This window comes from Centruroides sculpturatus, unplaced genomic scaffold (assembly GCF_000671375.1).
Source record: "Centruroides sculpturatus isolate CEXI.00-Female unplaced genomic scaffold, Cexi_2.0 scaffold53, whole genome shotgun sequence".
In the NCBI taxonomy this organism is placed as follows: domain Eukaryota; kingdom Metazoa; phylum Arthropoda; class Arachnida; order Scorpiones; family Buthidae; genus Centruroides; species Centruroides sculpturatus.
This window is the reverse complement of record NW_019384350.1, coordinates 147,112-172,588: the sequence shown is the minus strand read 5'-3', so window position 1 is coordinate 172,588 and position 25,477 is coordinate 147,112. Positions and strand designations below refer to the sequence as shown.

General features: G+C 30.1%; 2 protein-coding genes across 3 annotated transcripts in view; one reads left to right on the top strand and one right to left on the bottom strand.

Annotated features, from left to right (window-relative positions):
• The first annotated feature begins 782 nt into the window (after positions 1–782).
• On the top strand, positions 783–9,371 carry LOC111637477. Of its 2 annotated transcripts, XM_023382973.1 has the most exons (5): positions 787–1,033; positions 4,418–4,781; positions 6,570–6,724; positions 7,710–7,772; positions 9,130–9,371. In XM_023382973.1, the coding sequence occupies exons 1-4, from the start codon at positions 986–988 to the stop codon at positions 7,767–7,769; spliced, it is 627 nt and encodes a 208-aa protein (XP_023238741.1). In that variant the 5' UTR covers positions 787–985; the 3' UTR covers positions 7,770–7,772; positions 9,130–9,371. The 2 variants fall into 2 exon arrangements, with proteins under 2 accessions (XP_023238750.1, XP_023238741.1); XM_023382982.1 differs by lacking the exon at positions 6,570–6,724 and having other exon boundaries at positions 783–1,033.
• Positions 9,372–9,655: 284 nt separating this feature from the next.
• The window catches only part of LOC111637370 (eukaryotic translation initiation factor 4 gamma 2-like), a 40,669-nt gene continuing 24,847 nt past the window's right edge, over positions 9,656–25,477 (bottom strand). The window contains exons 13-24 of the mRNA XM_023382845.1: positions 23,948–24,210; positions 23,847–23,871; positions 23,337–23,560; positions 23,075–23,263; positions 22,752–22,838; positions 19,828–19,998; positions 16,748–17,006; positions 14,885–15,089; positions 11,574–11,685; positions 11,401–11,497; positions 11,207–11,328; positions 9,656–11,125 (exon numbers count right to left, since the gene is read on the bottom strand). Coding sequence (XP_023238613.1) covers positions 11,057–11,125; positions 11,207–11,328; positions 11,401–11,497; positions 11,574–11,685; positions 14,885–15,089; positions 16,748–17,006; positions 19,828–19,998; positions 22,752–22,838; positions 23,075–23,263; positions 23,337–23,560; positions 23,847–23,871; positions 23,948–24,210 — 1,823 coding nt within the window. The 3' untranslated portion in view covers positions 9,656–11,056. The remainder of the gene's footprint in view (positions 11,126–11,206; positions 11,329–11,400; positions 11,498–11,573; positions 11,686–14,884; positions 15,090–16,747; positions 17,007–19,827; positions 19,999–22,751; positions 22,839–23,074; positions 23,264–23,336; positions 23,561–23,846; positions 23,872–23,947; positions 24,211–25,477) is intronic.

The window sequence follows — 25,477 nt, the reverse complement described above, 5'->3', positions numbered from 1 at the left end:
TAATAGAAATTTATCGGGATTCAAATATTTAAAGATCCTAGTAACGAGAATCGAACAGAGTAGTCAACCTGGCGCCTATGGGTTAAATAGTCTAGTCACATTAACAAAGGTAACGATGTTTCTATTCTTGTATCCCCAACTGGTAGGTCGCGATCCCCACGAGATCCTCCATTTCTGTAATAACGAAGGCAGATACGAAAAGGTTGAGAAGCGCATTGTTTCTCGTCCAAATCGCACTTTTTTTAAACATAAATAATTACAAAAAAGTAAAATTATCGGATTAAAATGTTATATGAGAAGTTCCTTCATTAATTTCCTCATAATTTACATTTGTAACGGTATAATTTAAAATTATTCAAAGTTAAAAAAAAAAGAGAGAGAGAGCCGCTCGACTCCAGTTTTACAGGATTATTTAATTAATTTAAAACCGTTTTCTCATAAAAACTGGCCGCTCTAGTGCCCATCTGCAATCAGTATACAGTTTACCAGTTTTTCAATGGGCCAAAACCCCCCGCAACAGATGGCAAATCTATAATAATTCTTATGGACAAAACTGTAGTGAATCAGCGAGGCTGTTTCTACAATTCGGGGTTGAAGGTCAGCGGCATTTCGAACGTAAACAACTTTCTCTCCATTCTCCCTTGTTTGTTAACCCCGTAGCGCTTCGTGGTCTATTTGCTTTCCATAAATAATACCCGTAACTGTACGGAGAGCACTACAATATTTAGGTGCCGCGTACACAGGAAAAAAAAAAAATTTGGCTGTAGATACCAGAGTGCGCCACTTTCTTCTCTAGCGACCCCTAGTGTTTAAAATCTCGTCAAAGTCGGCACAAGATATACATTATCGGCACGTCCACCGAACACACAAAACACGTTTACGGATGTTTCCCAGCGAAACATATAAACAGAGGAAGGAAAAAAAAGAAAATTTCATATTTTTGGATTGTATTTTCGAGCGTGTTGAATATTTTTTCTCATGAATTATGAAAGATAAATTACAAGTGATTTTCATTATCTTCATATTGTTCCAGGTGAGTTATTGATTTTGTTGCAAACTTAATTATGAGCGCACACATACACACTTATATATATAAACACTTTAAACTATTAATTTATTATTATGCTCCATTAAAAAAAAAATTTAATTAAATTAAATTATGCACTCCAATTTAATTATTTTCTGTTTATTTTTTTAGATGCGTGCGGAAATTTTGAATTTTACAACGCGTTGCAATTGATGCTGCGGCGCTCTATTTTTTTATTTTTTTAAAAAAATCAGAAAAATTGCAATTTATAATTATAAATTTCTGTCATTTATGATGGAGAGATTGAGTAAATGCATTCAATCAATGGTTGCATACGTTATCAAATTTTTAATTTAAAAAAATTGAAGTAAAAGATGAAATTTCGGCATAAAAATCTTCAAACTGCACGAAAAAAAAGAAAGATCAATGTTCTAAAATTTAGACTTTGCCTTACCATTGATAAGACTTTCCCTGTACAGATTATATTGATACTAAATTGTTTTTAGAGATTAAATTTTTTTTTCTGCGCTCGTTATTGAAAAGATTATTGTGGATTAGGGCGTGGTTGACCCCATGTATATACTTTTCTTTATCATTAATAATTACCCTATAGCCATGATCCTATGTAAAACATTCAAAGGTTCCCATTAATATAAAAAAAAAATAAATAGAAGAAAAAATTTACCTTACAGCCAAAGCATCTCTGCAATTAGATGGAAATAAAACTAATGTTCGGATTAAAAGTATAATTAGATTTAATTAAGTTTACTCTAAGAAATTATTATAAATAAATATATGTGAAGTTTTGTGTGTGAATATTTATGGAAATTAATAATTGATTTACTCGAAGGAGATCGCTTGTGGCTTAATCGCAATGGATCGCTTCTTTCTTGTAACTTAAAAAAAATATATATATATTAGAGGAACTCTGCTTATCGCCAATTTTTCTTCCTTTAGATCCTCCCAAATTGTTAATTAAGTTTATATGAAAGCATAAATGTTATAGCCGGTCATTAGAATTTAAATTGCGATTAATTTTACGAGTTTTAAGAGTGTCCCTTCAGATAGTACCAAACGATGGCCATTGTGTCACAGGGTCAACGCCTTTGCAGGTTCCATAATTGTAATTCCGCTGGCACCTTGAATACGATAATGAATGTGCGTGAAGTAGTTAAATATGGAAATGAAGTGGCGCCATTTTTTGAGTTATCATGGGAACTGTTTCAGTAGGTAAGCGTTACATCAAAGATGCAATCTAATTGTTGTTGTGATTGCATCGATAACCATCTAACTGACTGACGCGGCAATTAAGTAGCGTGACAATCGCCCCATTTCCGGCTGATACATGACTGTCCTATCTATATTGCTCCCCATTTGTCCCCTGTTGGCCTCTTCCAAAACCTTCCACTTGGTCATTGGTGTTTCGATCACGTATTGGACATAATAAAAAAAGGGAGGAAAAAAGATCTTTAACACGAACTTAAATAATTTTCTTTGTTCGTTTCAATGGAGATTGCAGGGCTCTCGATTTGTACTTACCACTCTACAAATATCGGTTTGTTTAAGCTTTTATCTATGGCATCTCCCTAGACGATCTTAATTTATGAAGGTCCTTCATTGTTTATGCCAAACGTGTCATTGCTAGTGTGTCAATGACGAGCGAAAGTGAACTGAAGCCATAGAAAGTGAAAGTTTTCGTGGATTAAACTCGGTTTTCTAATTGGAAGAGTAAGGATTCGACGCTCACGATTTCTTGGAAACGAAAATCCTAATCTAGTATCGAAAATAATTAATTAAATAGTGTTTTTTTTTTAAGAACTATTACTCATGCTTTACTTCTTATGCATCATTCAGATTATTCGCTACATTGAAATATCGACATTTTACCCCGGTTTAACGAGTTTCGAGTAACTAGGGAATATCGTGTTTAAAAGAGCATTGATTGACTTGATAAATTTTCCTGAAAATCGCAAATTATCTTTGGGTAATTACGATATTTTATGTAAATTTTATTCATTGAATATTTGTCATTCGGGGCCTATCTGACGTCGCGTGATAGAAATTCTTTTTAATTTCTATTTAAAAATACAGATGAACATCAAATGTTTTCCGCTTCCTGTACTATCGACAGGTGGTCGGCAATAATCCCTCCCAGCTATTTTTAGAAAGATTCGATGCTATCTTCATCTTTTCTGTTAAGAGTCTTTCTTTTTTTTTATTTTTGGTTCGAGATGATCTTTGTAGTGATTATCAAGAGCTCATTTATCTGTCATAAAGTAATTTAGCCATTGCGTATAGTATCGTATAAATGGAGTTTTCAGTTACTCAGATTTGACAATTAAATTGTACAACTGATTTAAATGGTTGATTATAAAAGTACAATCGACCAATTAAAAACTATATTACTATTTCGTTTTTGTAAAACCCTAAATATTTGAGATAAGTAAGCTTTTAAGCAGTATTTTATCCGTTGTATGTCGTGGATCTCAACACTATGAAGTATCAGATTGCTGTTTGAAGAAATGCCAGGGATGAAACCTAAATGATTCAATATTAAAACATTAAAACAATAATTACTCGCTTGATACATTCACGTATAATTGAAGTATTATGTCATCTAAGTACCCATTGAAAGCTTAAGATCCAAAGCTCTTAAAGTAAGGTAAAGTCAATAGATTAACAATACAAATATTCGCATTAAGGATCCAAACAATCGTAAATTAACTCTTGTTAATTTTTTGTAAGAAATTAATTTGTTTACGAACAGGTTTTAGATCTACAGAAAATGAGGTTTAAACTTTCGCCATCATGAGCTCAACTGTTGTGGATGGTCAGGATTGAATCAATAAAAAGTACTACAAAAGGATGAATTATTCTGTATTTTTTTAAAAATATAATATAGTAGAACCTTCAATAAAGACCACTTCTAAAAAGCGGCCAAAATTTTCTGAAAACAGGAACTTCTCTCTTAAAAAAAGGCTGTTGTTTGGGAGTTATATTTTGTATGCATTTTTGTTTATGTTCCGTCAGTGGCCGTTCAGAGGTTCGACTGCATAAAGAATTAAATGGGGATATTTTTTTTATATACAGGATTAAGGATTAATTAGGTTCCTGTTTAATTGTATCCAATTTTTTTCCGATATATTAAAAGATAATGTTACTACAAAAGCAATTTTTTATGAATAAACCCATTGACGATGATCGCGGAAGCATCAGTAAAATAAAATTTCAAGTTTTGAGGGATTGGGTCCTGCTCCGCAAGAGTAATCGCGCGGAAATTCTCAATATAGGCAACTCGGGTTCATTAAAGTCGTTTTAAATTACGAATCCATCAAAAAACACGCCGAATTATATCAAAGAAAATATAAATTTTGTTATTTTTTGCAACAGGGATCATATGGGAATCAACACAGACATCACACAGAAGCCGATTGTTCGAGATGCCCACCTGGATATAGACTGATTAAGCGATGTAGCCATGGACAGGATACCGAATGTGTACCATGCGAACCTCATACCTACTTACCACATCACTCCTATAAATATAAATGTTATCCGTGTTCAGAATGTGGTATGGGATTATACAAAGCCCACGAATGTAACTCTAAGAGGGACACTATTTGTGATTCTTGTCACACATTTAAGGGGCCGAAGAACTGGAACTATTTTATTAGATGTGCCAAATTTAATGAAAACGAAACAGAAATCCAACCCAGTTTGGCTCGACGGACCATCCCGTCAACCAGGCAAATCGGTGAGTAGAAAGTATACTTTGCTTTAGCAGTAAAGATACGCCCATTATTTCCTCTGCTGTTCGCGAATAATTATTAATTGTGACGTACAGTACAACTTACTCTCCCCTAGAGAACTGCGTGCCTTGTAGATCCTATTGCAGTATATAATTCGCAGGGCTTGGATCTTGCCTAAGATTTATATTATGCCTCTTAAGACATGGCAAGATTGGTGTATTGTCCAGGAAGATGAATGCCCCCTCGACATTAATTAAGGCATTTATTTTGTCTTGCATGATTAATTAGGACCCGTGTTATGTCACGAAAGCTACCAAAGTTTATATCATTTCTTGCAAGATCTAGGGCCCTTAATGCATCCTGCAAGCTTACTAGGGCCCCTCGAGATCGTTTAGGACCTGTATTATATCCTGCCACACAGGACATAATATAACATTAAGGAGAAAAAAAACAGTTTTAATGTGTTTAATATGACGTCTCTTTTTTTAAAAAAGTATTATTTAATAGGCTATAAAAACAATAGCAATTATTATTAGATTTTATATACCCAATATAATAAGAAAATTATTAACAATGAAGATTAAAAAATTGTTTCCTCTTTTAAAGGAAGTTCGGCAATAAAATAATATTTTTTATTTTATTTTAAATTATCTATTTAACAAAGTTCTAACATCGTACAGTGTTTAAGACAAAGATAATTACTCCAAAAAAAACCTCTCTCTTCCATATCAATCTAATGAGATTTGTTATTTTTATGTCACTTCGGGGAATAGGACCAGCGATGACGTAATTTAAATAGTAAAAATGAACCTACTACTATTAAAACAATAATTATTCTTCAAATTTACCAGCTGGGAGGGTAATTCTATATCCATTTCACCTATTTATTAAGGGATATGCAAACGTTTCCTAATTTTAATATTAATAATAGGGAATGGATCGTGCCCTAAATTGATAACAGTATTATCTTGCAAGGACACGCAAACATACATCCTTTTTTTCTGCAGAAACCTATGATTTGCGGGTCTTTCAAGATTAAATAGAGGTACACGCTGTGCAATTCAATGTTGCAGAATACAATACAGACCCTAAGCTTGGATTCTATATCGTATCTCGCAACATTAAACAGGGGTCTGAAAGAATGTATAAGATTATCCCAAAAGATTGGGATGTAAATTATATTTTGCAAGACTTGTAGCATATTCTTCTACAATTTGCTTGCAGGCGGCTGAAAGACTGCATAGAGCCTGTGTTATATCCTGCAAGAACACGTGGTTTATATTATAGGTTGCAAGCTGGCACAGGATCTACGTTATCCTACAAAATTACATAGTACAGTATCTGTATTATATCCTGTAATCTCGAAGGACTTAACGTAAGTGTTATGAAGCTATCCAGACTATACAGTGTCCTTCAGGATTATTTATAGATTATTTATCTGCGAGTATTTGCTAATATAGACTATTTTTATTTACTTAAATATGCCTTCTACTGATTACCCGCAGCCCGAAATGCAACAAACAATGCCTGAAAGAAAGGAATTTCTTTCCTATCTCCATGTATAAAGTTCAACACAAACTTCTCTTATCTTTTATCATTTAGACAATTAAAAAAACATTTGGGGGGCTAAATATATATATATATGTTAATGGGATGAAACAGAGTTCGGTCGATGTGCCTATCATTATAATTGAGCAGCCAGTTATTTAGCGAGCGTAGTCTTGACCTAGTTCTGTAGAAACCTCTTATCGACATCTTTATCTAACGAAATTTAAATTTTTCTATCTTTTTAGGTCGACTGCAACACGTTGATAATACAGAAAACGAAATGACCCACGCTAGCAACGCGTACTTAGCAATGATGCTAGTGGGTGTGGGTGCGTGCGCCCTTGCGTGCCTCATCACAGGGATCGTCGTATACAGCTGGTACGGGAAGAAAAAATGGAAGGTTAGTATTTAGAAAGTAAACAAACAAGTAAAATGGCCGCGGAGGAGGAGGGGAACCCGACCCCTTCATAGAACACCTACGTATCTCTATAAACATCTGCCTCTCCGACGTGTTTGAGGTGATTTTCTCGTGTTCCCACGCATGTTAAGGCGCCAGGTGTTCCGACTTGAAAGCATTGATGCAACAAAGACGATGCTTAAATTCCTTTACAAGCCATAAAAAGCATCCTTGAAGCCAGGAATTCCAACTTTTAAACATTATACTTTCTTTAATTATAATTACCTTATAATTGTTCGCTCTTCCATTTATTACACATAAATAAGTTGCCGTTTAAGGAGCCAGATGGTGGCGATTCTTAAAAATATTCCCTTCTACATACCTACATTAACTCGTACAGATCAACAGAAACTAATAACTTTTTATGGCCATTAATAACAATTATCCGAAGCGATAAACCGTTTACAACTTAATAAAGAGCGCTAACGTGTTTACACAAAACGTCTCCATTCATTTTTTTTTTGAAAATTGCCAATTAATATATTTATTTACACCTTTTTAAATCCGTTTATTCGTGAAAATCGTGGATTAATTAACGAATGCCAACGGTTGTAATTAACAGCTGTTGTTTGGGGTAGAAATATCAAAGATTATCCACGATCTGGTAACACAGAACCCCCCGACTAGTTACGAGTTCAAGGCTAATACACTACCGGTTTTGCTCCACTGATTTTTCATCTGACATTGATTATCCTTATCTTTCTACTGACTTTCACCTTGTCTCTCCGAGAGACACGTTTTGCCCTCAAGGACGCGACTTCATCACGTGAATGACCTTTGACACGCTGCAAAGTGATGAATATGCGAGACAAGATTAATTATAAGCTGCGCATTTTTGTTTGTAAAACATATAGCTTAAGTCTCTGTCTCTTTTTTTTTGTTAGTAGAATGTTCTAGTCGAGATTTATTGTTCACTTTCTTCCAACAGGATGGCTCCGTTTACACTTACAAGAATGTAAATGTCGAAGATCCACCAAAGGCACCTTAAAGGGTAAGATTTTTTAAATTTTGTTTAAATAATACCAACACAATTAGCATGCTGTAATGATATTTACTCATTGTACGAAGCTACAAAGCATTTTTATCACGAGGGGTTCTGCTCATTGATGCCAAAGTGGCTCTCGATTCTTCCTCCAACGGAATTTTTGTGCAATTTTTTTGCAATCTTTTACGTAGTTAACAACTCAATTATGCTACTTCGGGTGTTTTCGGAGATTACAGAATGGAAAACTACAAAAATAACGTAATATGGCCCTTGCCCCGACTTCAAATCTAATCAGTGCAATTACATAATTTGTTTTTTACGCCATAATTCTTCTATAAGTTATCACGTATAAGCTTCAATTATGGTTTACAATCGAAGTTCCGCCAGTTGAAAATCTGGGTGTTTAAATTCTTGTATGACGCACGGAATGGCCGCAGCAGCAAACATCAGATTATACCGATTATGCGTTGAGATTCACCTCTTAACCTTTACTTTCTCTCAATATTCTTCGTGTTGATCTTTGTTTAAACTGACAGAACAATACCCACTTTTGTGCATCCCGAAAGATAAGATCTTTATCATAAATGCTCATTCAATTTCTGATTACGGCCAACCATTTTGAATTCCAGCAACTAAACTAGATGCAACTTATCAATTATTGATAAGGAAGAGAGGAAACACGATTAACGTATAACATTACTTTTGCCAACTGCTCCAAGGATACGACTAGAAGCGTGTTTCTTCAGTGAGGGGATCTGAGTGTTGTTAAGGTTTCTAAGTAGCTGTAGACACTACTGAACTATTAATTTAGAATAGTTGAGGGTTTAAACATCCCTATTTTAATTAAGTTTGAGAAATTGTGACTAGTTGGAGCATTTGGCATGCAACCAAAAGGTGTGGGTTCGGCTCTTCATACCAAATTTACTTTGCATTAGAGGCAATACCTAGTTTACATGCAACACTATATTATTCCATAAAGACATCACTATACGAATACTCTAAATGTTATTTAAGCTCTTAAAATGTGTCTAGAGTGAAAAATGGCGTCCGGGATTCTACAGAATCTTAATCTTTTATTTTATAGTACGTCAGCGCCGTTGGATATTCCCCCCTTAATTAGAAAGGATTATATACAAAGATGGGCGTGAAGCATGGCAATGTCATCCTTTCGTCTTCACGTCTCGTTTGTTAAGTTTTATGTTGAATTTATTGTCCATTAATGTCCATTATCAATTTCCTAAAGGTAACTGATGCTTTCCAAGGTCGACAGATAAGATCGTCTCAGCTTATCGTCGCATGTAGCTTATAAATCTCGAAACAAATCCTTAACTTACATTTTTATTTATTTATTTCATTTCTATAGATGATGGCGTTGCAACACGGAGAGGGAGAGACGAGAGAGAGCATTTTGTACCATAGATCTCCACTTTTCTAGTCACCCAAACCAGACTAGTCTGTGTTAGGATAAACACTGTGCACCAGTACAAAATATAATCAAACAAGACGAGTGTATGTATGTGTGTGTGTACACGTGTGTGGATTCACATTTACTTTATCCATTTCTGTAAATAGCTGTAACGAAAATAAATACCTCTCGTAAATAAACCTTTGTTTCTTGGATTTTTTGATTACATTCACCACATCAAAATTTACACAACTGATTACAATTCTCCTTCTACTTAAACAAATGTTTGAATTTCTTAAAAGGACTGCATTTTCTTCAAGATTTTCCATAAATTTCAACTTGAAAAATCCAAAAAAGTAACCAATTAGAACTTTTGTACTTAACAATAAACAGATTTTAATATTTTTAGACAATTTACCTTGCTGCAAAGTGGGTGACCAACAGATCAAGTTTGGTTTTCAGAATGAATCAAATATAGAAACCATTACTTTATATTATTTATTCACAACCAAATAATATACATCAAAATTACTTTCTTATTGGAGAACATAATAAAAACAATCTTGGACAACAATTAAAGTATCAATATCCTTTTTTTGTATTTTTCTTTTTTTTTAATTTTTACTTGATGTTCAATATATCTTAAATCAAAGAATACCCCAACAGTATTAGTTTTGTAATCAAACAATTCCCCAAAATCCTCACAGGTTTTGAAATTTTATTTTTGTATAGATATAGTGCATATATATATATAAATATATATACCCTTGTAGATAAGATATAATAGACAATGTAGATATATATATATACAACTATTGTTTCATTCAACAAACTATTGTACACAAATCTCAACCAATGCAGCCCAGTTAAATTAAAATTAAAAAAAATATATAATAATAATAATAATAAGGAAAAAAACGTGTTTTTTACCCTGCAAATAGTTTTACCATGCATCACTTTTGCAACAAAGACGTCCACTTCAACACGTACTGGAGCGAGTTCGCTTTTAAGTCGATTTTATGATGTGTTTGTTCTACGTGCAGTTACTGTACAGAAGGAAAAAGATACACATTCATCACGGAGACGACCGCCGACTGAATTTTTATCGTCTCGACGCGGCGAGTGTCGAGCAAATTTCAATTTTCTAAGTTCCTAGATAGTTAACAAATTGATAATCGATTAATACGTACAAACCGATTAATGAAAAGTAACAATCTGCCAGCAGAAAGTGATTTTGTTTTCGAAATTAAAAAAGAGTCATCTTCATTCGAGCCTTTTTTTTATTACTGTTATTTTTTTTCGGTTTTGTTTGAGAGAAATCACTATTGTTAAATTAATCTCTCTAAACGTTCTGTAGTGAAAAGAGTAAAAAACAAAAGTTTTGAGAACGGACTACCACGAAGTATGAAATTCGTGGTAGGCAAACAGGATTTTTTAAAATATATATATATGTATATATATTATATTAATTTCTGCATTAGTATCTTCTCTCCTAGTTTGATTGCCACTTGAGTTCTTCCCATGTTTGTTTTTCTGTTTCGGTGTCATCCGCAGCAATCACGACTGCATGTGGAATCCTTTAATTTTTTAGGATCTTAGCAAGAGGGAGAGAAATTCATTTTACCACCACATTTTGTTTGCAGAACTGAGGAAGCCCAGTTTTTTAAAACTGATCAGATCTCCATATTACCACCACACTTCTGTATTGCAGACGACGTACTGGCATTTAATAGCCAGAATGAATAAACAAGAAACAACAGACAGGAGTTTGAAATTTTTTAAATAAGAACACTGCCCAATCCCAAGCGAATCACCTGCTATAGGTCACGATTGGAGATAAGCTTCTTGGAAAATTTCTACTATCAACATAAACCATTTCACTGTTTCAGTTATCACCTTCGTCGGAGCCTTCCTCCTCTTCTGCTTCTTCCAGCCAAGTGAGCCACTGATTGACCTATCCAGAAAAAAAAACTTTGTCTTCAACATTACAGATTTGTTATTATTTTTTTCAAAAGTTAAATAAATTGATCCAAACCTGAAAGAGTGCTTTTCCTTTTCCCGGATATTCATCGTTAACGTCTTCTTTCCACTTCAAGAATGCCTCTTCCTCGACGATTTCAAGTTCATAAAATGATATAAACCAACGCAACATCATACCTAAGCAAATCAATAAATTGTCATCCACGGTTGTCACCACAGAAATCAAAAATTAAAATCTACAACAATTACCTTTAGGGAAACTATTATTATAACAATGTACTTGCAAAGCATATAATGTGATAAGTTGTAGATCAGGATGTTCTTGGAGAAAAGCCAAAAACACAGGCTAAAAATTGAAAATAATAATATATAAAGATCGTAAAATTAATTCTTAAAGTATACAAATATAGAAATATTCAAACCTTGAACTTCATCAGCAGTTCTTTCTCTTTATCGGTTAAAGTTTTGTCAGGGACAGCAGCATAATCAATTCCTTCTGCCAAAGTTGTCTCTTGGGTTATGAACTTGATCAAACTATAAATTTTACAATAAATTCTGTACACAAAGCATTGGTATGCTACTTATTTTAAACTTTTAAAAGAAAAGAAAAAAATTTCATTAATTCAATATGTTTGCCTTTAAAAACAAACAGATAATAAACATTCTAATATCACAAGAAAATTTTTAAACAAAACTTCTACCATAAAAAATTATTTCAAAATAAACAACAGAACAAAATTAGATCAGTTTATCTGCTAGGAGGAATATCATCTTTATGTAAATATTGCAAATAACAACTCCAAAAGGACTTTTATTTAACTGAAATTTCCATCTATCAGAGAATATATAAACATGTTTGAAATTTTTTCATTTTTATGGAGTGTCCTTTTGTTAACAGAGTTTCATTTTTAATAGTCATATAAAGAACTAATGCCATTAGTTTTTAGTACTCCTGTATTCTGTAAACCTTTCTAAAAGATTTTCTTCATTTTAAAAGCTTGGAAGTACAGTATTTTTAACTCAAAAATGCTCATAATTTTTTGAATTAATTAACAAAAATATATTATTTAATATCAATATCAGAGTTGAATATGGATTCAGTGTGAGTAACAAAAATGCTTGAATAGAAACACAAATATTCAATCCTAGTGTAAGTTTTTCTTAAAATGTTAAATTTATAAAATTTTGCTACAGATTACATTATTCATTATCACATTGAAGATATTTGGTTTATACACGTGTTACATCAATAATTTTGCCACTAACTATTAAATTAAGTTTATAAGAAATTTTTCTTTAAACAAAAGCAATTGTGAATTCATGTGGCACTTTTCCAGCAAAACAAAGAATTAAATAATTTTGAATTTATTAAAATATAACTGTATTAGTGAAGTGGTATTAGTTAATTAATCACTTTAAATTTATATAATCTCAACTTCATATTTATGCTTGCATGTATCTAATACAGAACAAATTTATCTAAAAAGCTTAAAAGAATGCCTAGTTAATGAAATTTAATAGTATCTAAGTGGGAAAAAATGCAAATATCTTCAAAAAAATCAAAGTAAACAAATATGCTTTGATATATAAATAAAACAATACCAAACGTGTGATATGACTATTCAAATTTTAGAGAAAACAATTTAAGTTCAGAAAATTAGAAATCTGATTAGAAGTAATGACAATCAAAATAATAAAAAATATTATTTTTCTTTATAGAATGAAATAATCATGTGCTTAGCAGGGTTAGGAATTGGCATTTTCTTTTTACCAAAAGAAAATGCCAATTCCAACTCCTTAGTATTTATATATAGTATCTACTACTTCATCAAGCTAATTTACTAATTAGCAATGCACTGGTAATCTAATGATAGAGGCTCAGTTATGTTGTCTTTTTTACTTTACTCAAAAGAGAATTTACAATGCCCCATATACAGAAATAATCCTGTCAAGTTTGAAAATTTTAGGTTCTTCCAGCCCAGATATATAATTATATTATTATAATTACAATATTTTTTTATTTTTAAGGTTTAAAGTCTTAAAAATGATGTGCCACATTTTAACAACAGCTTTGGAGCAGGATCCCAATTGTGACTCCAGCCAAACATTTAATTTTTAAGTACAACTGTTTGAAATAGGAGTAGATTATCAAGCCATTTTATTTTAATACATGTATAATCTGTTCTATCACTTTATATTAGTTTTATATAAACAACAGACAGATTGTTTGTTCATATAATTTCATTATTATTCTCAAATATATCAAACTATAATTATAAAAAGAGAATGAGATATTAATAAACAATTAACTAATAATTACTATTCACCAGTTATTTACCATCATTGAACCACTTTTCAATCGGATGCAGGTGTAGTCTGTTTTTACAATTGCCAGCTTATATTAGAAAGGTTATAATAGTACATAACATATAAACAAAAATTAATATTGCAAAATTTTAATTATTTAAAAGCTACTAAAATATTGATCATACTATACTATGGTATTATTGAATACAGTTGACATAAATAATTAACTTTTTTTTTTTTTTTAATTTTAACATATTCCTGTTTATTTTTTCAGAAATAGTTATGAGAGATCTTTTTGTTAAATTCACAAAATTTTAAACATTTGGAAAGTCAAAAGCTCAACACTTTCTAGAGAATGGCTGAAGAAATTAACACCTAACAGAAAATAAGCCAAGAATATTTTAAAGAAAATAAGGCTCTGAGCTTGGGTTCCAGCTCCAACAAAAAACGGATACTCCAAAACTCCAAATATCTGCACTTAATGCATATCTATTCTGGTACTACTTATGCTTATATACATATATTATACAGGAGAATGCCAATTATTCAAGGTAATGCAAACCAATACTTCCTTTGGATATAACAGATGGCCTGACTGTTTTTGATTAAAAATTACAAATATAGATGATTTATATTACATCATTTTTGAGTTTCTTTTTATACTCTAGTGAATTTAATCATGTATAACAACAACATAGTTTATATCATTTATTATATAGCAAACACATACAATAGTTTTAGGAATGTAAATGTACATTATTATAAGTTACTGTAATTATTATTAGTAGTACTGGAATATTACACATTTTAATGTAAACAGTTTCCCTCACATTGAAGATAAAAGATAATAGAAACAAATTGTTTTGTAATACATGATATCATTTTAAACTTTAAAAAGTCAGTTTTTCTCTTTTAGCAACTCCTCCCTTCTTAACTGCAATGTTCCAGTCACCTTGGCATCAGCCACATGTTTGGTACAGTCAAGGTTAAAAGTACTGAAGTATTTGTATGCTTGGTGCATTCACGGTAAAGCTTTTATGAATTGTCGCAAAAGTAACGCATTCTCAAGTTCACCTCAGATATCGCAAAAAACCTTGGTTAATCAGGATTATACTGCATATATTTTGTAACGATTTTCTATATGACATGCAATTATAAATTTAAATATAAAGGAGAAAAAAAAATTCAAGGAAACTATATTTACATTCATATTTAAGTGATGTAAATGGGAATATATTTGATATATATTGAATTAATTGTCTCTAATTATTTAATGATGTATATATGAAACAACATTTATTGATGTGACATATATTGAGGACTTCTTTACCTGATTCTATTATTTATATAAAGTATAATAATAAATAATTAATGTAATTAAAAAACATAAATCATAAATTTGAAAACTACTAATTAAACACCATACCATGATACTAAGGCATTTACAAATCCAGGAACACTATGCTGGGTCACGTCAACATTTTCTTTGATCCACCTATAGAGAGAGTTGGGACTTTTATCACTCTGAATTTGTTTCCAGAGGTCTGCTTGGATCCTCAATAATGGAAATAAAAATCCAAGACCTCGATCCTCTAAGATATCTGCTAATCGTTCTTTGGTTCTGTCCATTTCTATAAATAAACAAACAAAAAAGAAAAGTTAAAATTATGAAATGATATTTGCATTTCAAAATATATCTTTAAAGCAAATTAGGATTTTTTTCTGGCTTTATGAATTTAAAAGATAAGAGAATTGTGTGTTCACATGTGCAGTTACATTAATGACATGTATTGCATATAAATGATATGATTATTATTATTATTATGCATGTTAGTAAAAAATTTTTTTGTTTATAAATTGTCTTTATTGATTGGTAAGAACTGATTCTGATAAAATGAAATGGTTCATATCAGAAAGTAGATATCTCTAATTACTAAATTAACGTATCATTTAAAAGATATAATCAAATTTTTTTGTGTTATTAACATAGCATCTTTTATTTTTTCTTCTTATAATAAACAAGCATCAGAATTTTATCATAAATAATAAAATTTCAAGGCCTATAATTAATGGCTTACAGAAAGAAAGATGTTGATAGAAACTAACATTTAAAAACAATGAACTGAATGAACTTATAAAGGTGTAAAGGCTTTTAATTCTTTTCACAATGTATTTATTGAGTTAAATTTTTCTATACTTGAAAAATACTGATATTTATTCTATATATTAAACTTCTCGTAGCATTGCAACATTCAAGAAATTTATATGTTTGCATGAACTTTAGATAATTTTTCAAATAATTATGGCTGTAAATTAATAATCACCAGGAGACAAAAACAGTTTAAAACTAAAATTTAGATTCTGAAAGTTAAATCAATACAAAAAGTTTCTTAACTTGAATTTAAAACATGCTGATTTCATATGGATATAATTAGGCATTGGAAATACTTTCCAATCATCTAACAAATTAATTATATTTACATCATTAATTTAATTGGAAATATTCGGAAATAACAAAGTTTGTATTTAAAATTTCTCTGAATTTCAAGCTAATATAAATTTTTGAAATTTATACACTTTCTTAAATGGAATAAATGTTAACTTTTAATTCATGTCTACAAATATGAATAAATTAAAAAAGAAAAATATTCTTAATTAATATATGAACAAATCAAATGTATTGTAATAATAAAGATGCCCATGAAATACAAAATGTTAGAACCAAGTATATATTTTATTTGGGGAAGAATATAATTAAATTATCAGAATATTAGACCAAGAAAAAAAAAAGTAAATAATGATAAAATTATTTATTTTATGCTTCTAAAATACTTTGTTCACTGATAGGCAAGGAATATCCTACACAGTCTGCTGGATTTTTAATGAGCTAAATAAATTATGGTTATTTTAATGATCAGAAACAAAAAACAATTTGGCTTAGAAGCAAGCAGTAAATCAGATTTCTTTGTCTCCAAAAATTAAAGTAGAAATAATTTAACCAGATAAAAATCTAGCAGATTGTTTGGAAATTCTAATGTATTGGGTTGGATGTTTATTATTTATACATACTGTATATAGAAGCAAGGAATGCTTTATGCAATATCTTCTTGATAAATATCAAGTGGAGATCTCAAGTTTTGAATACAAAATGTTATGAAAGATGTACTTAAGTTTAAAACACATTAATTATGAAATGACTTTCTAATTCTTTAAAATAAATAATTTATCAATATCCTTCACGTTAACAGAAACAATCTCTTACTTATGGAATATAAAAAGTAATTCTTACCAGGTAACATAGACAAAAGGTTAATTTTGCTTTGATTAAAAGTTGTATCTAACCATGTTCGTCCTTGAGTTTTATGCAATTGCTGAAGGCAGAGAAGGAAAAGTGGGTAATGTGCTCCACCTTCTAATGGTTCTGCAATTTCTCCAAGTAATACAATGTTATCAGCAATTCCTCTAGCAGCAAAACCAGCAACATATGATTTGACACGGGGAACTTCTGCCTCCAAATCTGACATCTGTTGAAACACAGCCTTCATTGCCTGTAATAGAAATATCATAAAATTAACAAATGCAATAGGTAATATAATTTATGTTTATAATAAATTATAGATGTGTTAAAACTTGTGTATAAGCATATAGGTATTTATGTATAGGTGTATTAAAACTTGCATCATATCAAACTTTCAAATTTTTTAAAAATTTTACTTTATTTTTGATTCTTTCTGCCCAGTGGAAATAAACTAAAGTGTAAACTATAGTAGAAACTAAAAGAGCCTTTTTCCCCATTCCCATACTGAGTTCAATGAAACTAATAGGACAACTGGATGGCAAGGGTTAAAATCCAGCATATCTGAGACAGACCATATCAAAAAATTTCTGGGGTTGCCTGCCTGGATTCAATCCTAGATCCTCAGAATGGTAGCCTGACACCTTAACTTTGGCCATCCAGCTGCCAACTTTCAGCATTTTAATGCTAGGCTGGTTAACATCTATAGAAGATGTGCCACCAATACCATATATATATATATCTTTATATTATATATATATAATATTCTTGATAGATAGTATTTAAAAAAAATTATTTTAAAAAACTTAAAACAATTGATATCTAATCTTATCATCTATATTGTGAATTAAAATCAATACAAGAATTTTTCTCCTACTTCATTCATTTACTTTTTTACAATGTTTATCAAGATCATATATAAACCCAACACTAATTAATAATGTTTTAGATCATTTTTTGAGAAGCAATACTAATAAAAACTTAATCTTATATTGACTAGACTTTATTTCTAAGTGTTAAATCAGCTCTAACATTTGGCAAAAGAAACTTAGTTTATTTAGAAAAACATTTATAACAGTCCTTCAATACAATCCTTTCAGATCTATGCAAACAAATCTATCAAACTGTTTTTCGTAATGTTTAGAATAAAATTCAAAAAGTATTTTTAAAAGTTGGAAAACCACTTAGATCTGTAAAAGCATTTTAAAACATAACTGACAACTAACAAAAAAATTATTATTTGACAACTTATGACAACAATGTTTTAGAATAAAATAGAAATACTTTACATTAATATTATTTTGGTTTTCAAAGAAGCTTTTTTGAACATTTTATTCCAAATGAAAAAATTCTTTAACCTATCCCATGTTGAAATTTTTCTCCATTGTGTGTGGCCACCATGTTGAACTCTTGTTGATGTTAAGCCTAACAATTTTTTTTAAATAATAATTGTGGCTACTGTACTGTTAAAAATTATTTTTTTTATTTTGCACAAACAAAATAAATATATTGAAAAATATAAAAACAAAAACAAAAATTATATGTTGAAAGTTTGGTGATAAAAAAGTAGTAGTTCTTAGGGACACTGAATGGAATGAATTTCAAGTTTTCCTACCAGATCAATTTAATAAAAAAATAATGGATAAGGATTTAGACAACATGAGTGATTTAAAATTTATATACAGGGGTATGAAAGATTGTGGGGATATGTATAAAGCACATATTATTGAGTTTGTTTGACTTTTTTATATTTACTTTTTTGTAATAAATGACTTGATTAAATTCAATGAATTAAACAGACTTTAAATAAATGACACTAGGAATCAATGACATTTTACAGGTTTTGACTTTTGTTTAAATTCACTGAATTTTACTTTTGATTTTGATTAAATTCACTGAATTTTACTTTTGATTTTGATTAAATTCACTGAATTTTACAGGCTTTAAATTTTTTGAGGTAGAAACATTATTATACTAATTTTAAAATTATGATGCATAGCAACATCTAGTATCAAAAATGTTTCAATACAGAAATGAGTATGTTCAGGATCAACGGTCAAATGAGGTCAACATGAAAATACTTAGGAATAACACAGGACAGGTTGAAAGTGTAACATGTAATTAAAAACATTTAGTAAGAATTTTAACAGTTCATTATTGTGTATCAAAATCATTTCTATAAAAAACAGAAATTATTTATAGTAAGACTAGCTGTTACTTGCAACTTCGCTCATGCAGATTTTGCAAGCGAACCCCACTTATATTCAGCATTTCAGCAACCATAGTAATTGTTATATAACACCTACCACTGAGAATGAGAATTGTTGAGAATGAAACAAACTATTTCAATTTGATCAATTTTCTGGAACATTTACAATCGTTCTATAATCAAACCAATATGTAATAACAAATTCAAATTTAAAATGATTCGAACATTTGGTTAAAAAATCGAAATATATAAAAATATTTATAACAATGCCTGAAGTGTTATCAATTTAATGCACCTAAGTACTCAATGAAGACTAAACATAGTTGAAAACAAAAAAATGTATCTAAAATAGTATAGTAGAAGCCATTCTTCAGGTTAAGCCTTAATCCTTTCCCTCTTCCCCCCATGGGAAAATTTCAAAAAATCCCTTCTTAGTGTGTGTTTTCATGACATACCCTAACTGTGTACAAAATTTCACCTCTTTAGGTTCAGCAGTTTGCTCTGGGTGATGATGAATCAATCACTCAGTCAGGACAAGTAATTTTATATATTTAGATGTAAACAAAAAGTTCTCTCTCTCTTTTCAAATAACCATTATCATAAACATAAATGCTTCTATATAACTTTCATCAATGAATCATAATATCTCAATCTCAAGGTAATTTTTCACTTTTTATAGTTTGTTACTTAACCTATCTCTTACTAATTGCAATTAAGATATTCTAGATTGATAAGGGATGTTAAAATCAGAATGTGATAATATTTTTCTGTTATTGACTTAATTGTAACAAATAATGTGATGTTCAGCATTAATAAACAGAAAATTAATAATAAAATATAAAACATATATTAAAAAAACTCAAACCTCTAAGAAAACATTATTATGAAGAACTGCATCCTTTTTCAGCATTGCCAACAAGCGACTAATGCATTCTCTGTCACTCTCAGATTTTTCTAACGTCTTCAACATAAACATAATTATGACATCTGCCAAAAACCTGTGAAGAAATTTATTATAAAAATAATTCAAAGGAATAAATAAATTCTATAATTTATTATAAAATAAAAAGAAAATAGTCATCAGACTCAAAAATATGTATTAAATTACATACTGGATCAGTCTATAAGTCAATAAGTCTTCAGTTGCAGGTATTTTGTGATGTTACTGGATTGTAGTGGTCCAGAGTGTCAGTTTCAACAACCAAAAGAACATTGTTCCTCGAGTGGACATCCGGTCATTGTAGTACATCATAAAGGCATTCCACATCCCTGAGTTGTCCTCTAGTTCCGGTCTCCTAGAAGCTGGATTACAGGAACATACCACCACTCCCAGCCAAGATATGATATTGTTTCGGTGGTCGAAACAACATTGTACCTCAGACACTTGAGACCACTACAATTTATTAACATTACAAAATAACTGCAACTGAGTTCAGACATCTTAAAATATCAATACTATATTTCTATATCTGACAAGATTAGAAAACCCACTTTAGTGATTGTTTTTTTAAAAGGCTTCAATCACTTTTAAATACTTTTAAACATCGAATTAACTTCATTATAAACTGCATAAAATATTAAACATATACTACAGTATAGTGAAACATTTTTAATTGGAAAAAGAACAAATAAATCATTTAATTAATTTTTCTTTATATTATATTGTATAGTATTATTATAATACATATTATATATGTAATATGGTTTAAACCATAAAATAACTCAAACAAAATAAAAAGTGATGTATCTATGAATAATAGAGCTTTAACAACAAAATTATATGGAACATTCTATTACAAAGAAAAATAAAACTTAAATTGAAAGGAATTATTATAAACTTTCCAGCATGGACTTTTCTGTTTATATGTTTTTTAACATGTGCAGAAAAAATGTGCATTCATTTTTCTGTAATAACAGTAACAACTCAACAGTTAAATAAAGTATTTCATTACATTTCATAAATAAAACAAATCGTTTCTTTAATATTTGATAGTAATTTAAAGTTATCAGCGTTTTGTCATAAATTTTATTGCATTAAGGGTGGGGCAGTAAAAACTGCCCCACCCTTAATGCAATAACTGAACTCAAAATATTACATTCTTCTCTTATGCAATTACTCAATGCAACAACTGAACTCAAAATATTACATTCTTCTCTTATGCAATTACTCAATGCAACAACTGAACTCAAAATATTACATTCTTCTCTTATGCAAATACAATAATTAAATACACACACTCCAATAACTGAACTCAAAATATTACATGCTTCTCTTATGCAATTATTGTACAATTCAAAACAACATAACTTAATTTAAATATATTAGTAAAAAGATAATGNATTATTTTTAATTTCTTTACTAAGTGTGATTTAAAAAAATAATAATAATAAAATAAAAGATAAATGTAACACCCCATTCTGGAGAAAACTTTTGAATTGAATTCAAGTGACTTCTGGTGCAAACTGGAAGTTTGTATATAGTTAATTGGTGCCTCCTGCAACTAAGTAACTGCAATTTAAAAATTGCAGACCTCTAAATTTCCACTGGTGTCTGTCTGTCCTGTAATCTCATGAACGGAGTCAGTTAGATGAAAGTTAAGACCAGATACAGAAAATCTACTAAAATCTACAGAAACCTCTAAATTTCCAATGGTTACTTTCCAAACAACACGAAATTACTTTCCAAACAACCCAATAGATCTGCAATTTAAAAATTGCAGATCTATTGGGTTGTTTGGAAAGTAATTTCGTTTTTTTACCACTAGACGGATTAGTCATATTTTCCCCGCCATTTTTATTCTAAACTGTATTATCATTATATATTTTGACAGCTAGCATTTTAAGGCTTATCTGTAAAAAATTTTGTTAGATTTTGTGCAATTGTTTATTTTTTGTGTCCCATCAAATATGGAAGATCGAAAGCAGCATTTTCGGCATATTTTGCTCTTTTATTACCGAAAAGGTAAGAATGCTGTTCAAGTGAGAAAAAAAAATTGTGTGACATGTATGGAGAAGATGTATTGACAGAACAATAGTGCCAAAATTGGTTTACAAAATTTCGTTCTGGCAATTTCAATATTGAAGATGCACCACATTCTGGATGGCCAGTTGAAGCCATAATGAAAACAAAATAAAGGTACTGATTGAAGCAAACTGCCAAATAACAACACATGAAATCACTAAGAAATTAAATTTGTCAAATTGAACTGTTTATGATTACTTGAAACAAATTGGTTTCGTTTCAAAGCTCGATATATGTGTTCCACATGTTCTTAAAGAGAGATGCTCTCTTTGGTGGAATTTTGAGTAAATTTTTTTTTGGAGCTTTTACCAGACAATTTAACAATTGATTCGAAAGTGTACTGCCATCAAGTAAACAAATTGAGTAATATCATCAAAGAATTGATCAACAAAACAGGTGTAGTGTTTTACCACGATAATGTCAAATTTCACACAAGTTTGGTAACTCGTCAGAAACTGTTATAACTTAGATGGGACTTGCTATCACGCCAACCGTATTCACCAGATTGAGCACACTCAGATTATTACGTGTTCCGGTCTATACAATTTTTTTTTAACTGTAAGACATTTACTTGAAATGACAATGTCAAAAATCACTTGGATCAGGTTTTTGTAAGCAACGATCAAAACTTTTATGAATGTGAAATCATGCTACTACCAGAAACGNGTACTGTTTAAAAAGTAATGAAATTTAAAAACACTTACAAATTAATACAAATAAAATTTTCAATTCTTTTTATTAAATAATAATTTCAAAATTTTACTTACAGCTTTTTTCATAACTTCCTCTTTGCTTGGACCTTGTTTATTAGCCTTGTTTTTATCTTGTGTAGATTGTTTAACTACAACCTGTGTCTTAAAAAAAAATCTTAATTAACATTATAAGTATACATAAATAAATAACTACATATGTATGTATATACATACAAATTCTACTGTATAATTTATAATTGATAAAAGTTTTTAATAATTATTTTTATGTTTATCTTCATAAAATATTTCTTCAATACATAATGTAAGTAACTGCCATTAGAATTTGGAACTTTTGATTTATTTATATTCATTTAAAGCAATTTAAAAATATAATTTACCTCTTTCTGAAGTGAATTAGGGACAACATTCGGTATAATAGCACCAGAAGAGAAATCTCTAATCACAGATGTATCAGTTCCTGCACTACCAGAAACAAGTGGGATGCTTGATACCACTGGTTTAGCAAAGGAACCTGCCATAGGCTTGGATTTCAACAAAATAGAGTTTTGGGCTGGTCGAAGACTAATCTAAAAGAAAGTAAATAAACAATGAAATTAATTCCTTTTTGTAATAATAATATTGAAATAAAACAAAACTTACCTCATCTAAATTGCCTGTTTGCTGTTGTAATGCTTTTTTCAAAAATCGTGGTGGGACATCACGATTAATAGTGGGACTACCACTAAAACCATGCATATGCTGATTCTGAGTTGGAGTTTGTCTTTGCTGTTGATAATTAGGAAATAAGTCACGATCACGATTCTGAATTGGTTTGTTACGATTCTGTCCATAGAATGATCCTGTTCCTCCAGTAGTGAGGAATCCTAAAAAAAAATCATCATTTAATTTAAATATATAAATACATATTTCATATAAAGGAAATGCAATATAAGCTCTAAATTTATAAATTTAGAGCTTAATCCATCACTCATAAATTAAAAGTAAATTTTCCTAGTAAAAATAATGTAATCAGTAGTAATTAAATAAAGNTAATTTACATAAGATGGATATCAACAAATTCTACCTTGTTCTGTCGTAATTCCAGCACATCTTGTAGCATGAAGCGAATGCGAGAGGGCAACTCATTATTGTTTGCTAAAGTTTTCATACGATCAAAGTACTGATCCATTCTGGCCTAAACAAATAAATTTCATGCCACATAATTAAAAAGCGAATCAAAATTAAGAACAACAAAGAAAAGAAAGCATTACCTTTGCCTTTTCAGTATCAAGACGATGGCCAACAGTCTTCATTATCTGACAGAGACATTCCAAGTCTTCGGCCATGTCTTTGAGACTTTGCCTCTTCTTTTTAAGCAGGAGCTGGTGTACACACTGATGGAGTATGGTCTCCTGTAACAAGCCCTGCTTACCCAATTCACCAATAAATTTGATATTTCCCAACATTTTGTGCTTGGCAACAGCACGTTGCTCTTCCTCTTCTGCAGAAAGAGGGCCATCTTTCTTATCAAAAGCTGTAATTAAATATTAAAATTAATTTACTGAAAAACTGTGCAAACAAGTTTTTCTGGAAATCCTAAATATTTAATCCTCAACAATAATAAAAGAAAAAGAACATATAATATAAAATAAATATAAACACCTGTAAGCCAATAATTATATTAAAGCCAAACAATTGCCAGATTTAGATTGGGCTATATTACCGCTACTATTAATAATTAAATGCTAAGTAATTCGGCCTAGAGGTAGGCATTAGATGGTTAATTATAATTATTAAATTTAATAAGAGATGGCACCTAAACACCTACATCTAGGTCAAATTACTTAGCATTTAATTTTTAATAGTGTAATGTAGCCTGATCTAATCTGGAAATTGTTCGGCTGTAATATAATTTAACTTATAATTTAAGAAATATTTATATTTCTTATAATAATTTTTGAAATTTACTAAATTAATGAATAATTTCCAATCAGTGACAATACTAAGAAATAATAATAGTAATAAAAAAGATAATACAGAATATTTATGATAATTATGTAATATCAACATGTATTAATAATTTTTACAAGATGTAGAAATTATTACATTTTAGCACACCATTAGAATATACTGTTGTAATCAAAATACAATTCTATCAAATCAGACAAATCCAAGAGTATTCAATATTTCTGATGATAAAGATTTCTTAGAGCAGAATATACAGACTAAATGAAAACTCTACTTCAGGAGTCACCAAAGTGGTCAATATCGACCTTCCGGGGTCATTATAACATTATTGGGATTCGATTATCAAGCTTAAGCTAAGGATCAAGCTTATCAGTTTCACTGATTGTCAGTTACAAAAATTATTAACAACAAATATACAATAAATGGAAAAAAAAAATGCAAAATTAAAAGAAATGTATTAAAATAGTAAGTGCTTTGTTTTGCTTGTAACACAAACTGTTTGATGGCGGTTGATGTGAGGTTTTGAAAACTTGTAGGGGGTCGATGATCAAAAAAGTTTGGCAATCCTTGCTCTACTTTCACTATGATGCAAAACATATAATTTGTCCTATTTTAATTTAATTTTTGAAAAAATTAATTAAAATTATAAAAATCAATAATAAGTCATCGAAATGAAGAGATTGATGGCAACTGAAAGATAATTTTGTGACAACTAATTTTATAGTCATGTAAAAATACAATACATAAATATTATATTTAATAAATTAAATAAACTAATATCATTTCACAAATGCTATTTAATAAATCTGACATGTTACTTGAGTATCTTGTAA